Source organism: Limulus polyphemus, unplaced genomic scaffold (genome assembly GCF_000517525.1).
Source record: "Limulus polyphemus unplaced genomic scaffold, Limulus_polyphemus-2.1.2 Scaffold10469, whole genome shotgun sequence".
NCBI classification, from domain to species: domain Eukaryota; kingdom Metazoa; phylum Arthropoda; class Merostomata; order Xiphosura; family Limulidae; genus Limulus; species Limulus polyphemus.
In genome coordinates, this window is record NW_013676079.1 from 11,212 (window position 1) to 15,515 (window position 4,304).

Consider the following 4,304-nt stretch of genomic DNA (forward strand, 5'->3'; position numbering starts at 1 on the left):
GATTTTCACTACACCCTAACAAAAATATTAACTTTAACATTAGGTATACACAGATTTTCACTACACCCTAACAAAAATATTAACTTTAACATTAGGTATACACAGATTTTCACTACACCCTAACAAAAACATTAACTTTAACATTAGGTATACACAGATTTTCACTACACCCTAAGAAAATATCAACTTTAACATTAGGTATACCCAGATTTTCACTACACCCTAACAAAATATTAACTTTAACATCAGGCATACACAGATTTTGATTACTCTTGATTATGAAATAAGGAAACGTTCTCAAGTTGCCTCTGGAAAAGATCACTATCCACCTCTATATAGCATGTTATCGTATACAGTAAAGATCACTATCCACCTCTATATAGTATGTTCTAGTATACACTAAAGATCACTATCCACCTCTATATAGCATGTTCTAGTATACAGTAAATGCTATATAGAGGTGGATAGTAATCTTTACTGTATACTAGAACATGCTATATAGAGGTGGATAGTGATCTTTACTGTATACTAGAACATATCACTATCCACCTCTATATAGCATGTTAATAGTTACTGTATACTAGACTATCCACCTCTATATAGCATGTTCTAGTATACAGTAAAGATCACTATCCACCTCTATATAGCATGTTCTAGTATACAGTAAAGATTACTATCCACCTCTATATAGCATGTTCTAGTATACAGTAAAGATCACTATCCACCTCTATATAGCATGTTCTAGTATACAGTAAAGATTACTATCCACCTCTATACAGCATGTTCTAGTATACAGTAATCTTTCCTCTGACAAAATGACAGAGACATTAAAGTGTATTGACTCATAACAATAAGTAACTAGGGTGAAATAAACTAACCATATTCCATGACCAACATTCACTGTCAATCTCTATATAGCATTTTATAGTATATGTCAATCCTTCCTGTGAGAAAATGCATGAGACACCTAAACATCATGACCCAGAACAACAGGTAATTATGGTGATAGTAAACTAGACACAATCCATGAGAAAGATTCACTGTGCACCTTTACATGCACGTTCTACTATTTGACAATTTTTCCCGAGAAAGTACATAAGACACCAAAACATAATGACCCAGAACAACTTGTTGTTAATAATCTTGCCACAGTTCATGACTAATGTTGTACTGTTAAAACAGCACACAAAACAGGAAACATTTTTAGAGAATATAGAAGTGTTCACTAAACAAGAAACACTAAGTAAGCTTGCATGCTACTCACTACTTCTGGAAGCAAAAAACCCATCTAAAACATTAATATTCAATAAACGATACATACTTGATAGTTCCAATGGTGATCTGGATTAAAGGGTACATGAGTGGTTGTAGACTTTCACTGGGACATAAAGTTGACAAAAGGTGGCTCCATAGCAGAAGACAGTGTATGTACTGCCAATTGTAGACTGCTTGATGTGAATCCTAAACAAGACAACAACCAAGGTAACAGCTTAACTTAATGCAAATAAACATCATCAACAAGAAATCTTAACTCTCAATTCCCCTTTGTAAATATCCACATCATCAAAAAGACATCTAAACTCTTAGTTCCACACAGTAAATATCCATATCATCAACAAGAAATCTCAACTCTCAGTTCCACTCAGTAAATATCCACATCATCAAAAAGACATCTCGACTCTCAGTTCCACTTCATAAATGTGAACAAGAAATCTCAACTCTCAGTTCCACACAGTAAATATCCACATCATCAAAAAGACATCTCAACTCTCAGTTCCACTTAATAAATGTGAACAAGAAATCTCAGCTCTCAGTTCCACTCAGTAAATGTCCATATCATCAACAAGAAATCTCAACTTCCAGCTACCATTTGTAAATATCCATATCATCAACAAGAAATCTTAACTTTCAGCTCCTCTTTCTATATAATTAACAGGAAAACTTCCTTTGAAATTTACTATTATCACAATAAACATCCAATGGGTTAATGGTAAAATTTTCATTTCATTTTGAAAATGAATTTAGTCTGCTATTTTCAAAAATATTTACAATAAATAAAAGTTACTTTCAAATTTTTTTATTGATTTGATTAATTAATAATTTATCAGTACCTCCAGTGACTGTCAAAAAGCTAGTTGAACACTGCTACCCCTAACTATGAACCAGTAAGGCTAGAGGGAAGACAGCAAGTAAACTCTTAAGAGTTACTGTTGTTACCTTCCTACCACAGTTCTAGGGTCCATATTGTTACCTTCCTACCACCGTTCTAGGGTCCATGTTGTTACCTTCCTACCACCGTTCTAGGGTCCATATTGTTACCTTCCTACCACCGTTCTAGGGTCCATATTGTTACCTTCCTACCACTTATTACACTTACCAGTTTCCTTCTCTATATCAGTGTGGATGTTCTGACTTTTAGTATTTCAGAGTTAAGTCTACCTGACTTCAGTTTTACATATTCAGAATTACTTTCACACACTTACCTTACTTCCATCCTCCTCCTCACAATCAGAAGGAATATATTATATGAACAAGACCGTAAAGAAAGAAATATGGACAGGAAAGCAGTGATTATGTAAGACTCCTAATGCATGTGTAATAAGCTGGGAGAGTGGAGAATTCTGGGTAAGTTGACATATGCTCTGCATTATGTCAAGAACATTTAGAATTTGAAGTCTCATGGTTTTTGACAGCATGAAAGCAACTCAACAAGAAAAGGTTTTTAGTATTTCAGAAGTAAATCTTCCTTGAATTATATTTTTTAGATGTTCTGGTCAGTAGAATAAATAACAAACTTTCAACAGATATTTATCACAAGAAAATAGTTACACACTCACTTTAATGACTTGATTCTAAAATCTTCTTGACAGAGCATACAACATCTTATAACTATCTCTATCCTCATATAACCTCTTAACAAAACATGCCAAAAATATTGGTTATTCATTATATTTTTTCAAACACCACAAATTCTTGTCAAATAAAAAAGAACATGCTATGAAACTTAGTATCCACAGATTAAATCACAAATAATTTTCAAATTTGCTTTTATAAATCAGATTTTGTTTAGAATAAAAACCTTCTGCTACCCCTATGTCTTCATGGATTATTTATAAATACACTTGTGGTAACTGTAAAGCCACCTATCTGAGCCTATGAACACATGGGATAACCAAACAGAACTGGTAAAAAGCATATTAAATCCTACAGACTCCAATAAATATGTATAACGAAAATCTTTATTTTAAAATTTTCTTTTCCACCCTGTTACAAATGTAACAAGTTGAACATCTAATTGTCCTAAAAAAATAGATTAAATGTATATTTATATTAGGTAAACTGCTATTCCTGTATTTCATATCACACTTTTAATTTATTTCCAGTATAGCTTGATAATGATGACATTTGTAAATTCTGAACCTTCCATCACATTAAACAAGTGTATATTACTGTACCAATACTTCTGTAACACTAAATTTTTTAACTAGTATCTATGTATAGTATGAAATATTTTTGCACAAAAAACATGTAACAAAGTATACTCAAAAACAAGGTATTCATTATACATGTAGTAAAATATGGATGTTTGAAAAAACAAATTTATCAAAATATTTTCAATACTCAAAAGTTACAATAATTCTAGCAGTTGGAAACAAAAGATTCTCTAATGAAACAAAAATTGCTATTCTCTCCATTAACTGACCTTTTTCTTTAAAGTGATTGCATTCCGTAGATGTATTGCAAGCTGGCGAATGTACACGAAAGCATGCTGATATGCCAGAGACTGATTCAGTGCATACATCTCCACAAGAGACTTCTTCATAAAGTTGATCAGTGGCCACGAAGATGGAGATGTGAATTTAGAGTTCCTCACATATGCCATATACATGTGCTAAATAACAGAAAACAAACAGAATAGCACAGATTTACACCGACATTCTGAAAGATGGGTCTCGCTGTCTTCTACTTACTTACTATGATGATTTCTTTAGTGTTCTAAGATTACTTAAAATACACCATATAAACATACATATTCACTTAAGTGCTTGTTTTTAGCTTACAAAACTACAAAATAGGCTACTTGCACAGCACCCTCCAATGCTATCAAACCTCAAATGTTAGCATTATATGCACTGCACCCTTAAAGGTTATGAAACCTCAAACTTTAACATTATATGCACTGTGGCCTCCAAGGTTATCAAACCTCAAACTTTAGCATTATATGCACTGCCCCTTAAAGGTTATGAAACCTCAAACTTTAGCATTATATGCACTGTGCCCTCCAAGGTTATCACACCTCAAAC

The 4,304-nt window shown here is 32.8% G+C and overlaps 1 protein-coding gene across 1 annotated transcript in view; it reads right to left on the minus strand.

Annotated features, from left to right (window-relative positions):
• LOC106476402 (nucleolar complex protein 2 homolog) overlaps positions 1–4,304 on the minus strand; it is a gene marked incomplete at its 5' end in the record, with an annotated part of 18,806 nt that overhangs the window by 10,513 nt on the left and 3,989 nt on the right. The window contains 2 exons of the mRNA XM_013937063.2: positions 1,322–1,461; positions 3,704–3,892. Of these exons, the coding sequence (XP_013792517.2) occupies positions 1,322–1,461; positions 3,704–3,892 (329 nt within the window). The remainder of the gene's footprint in view (positions 1–1,321; positions 1,462–3,703; positions 3,893–4,304) is intronic.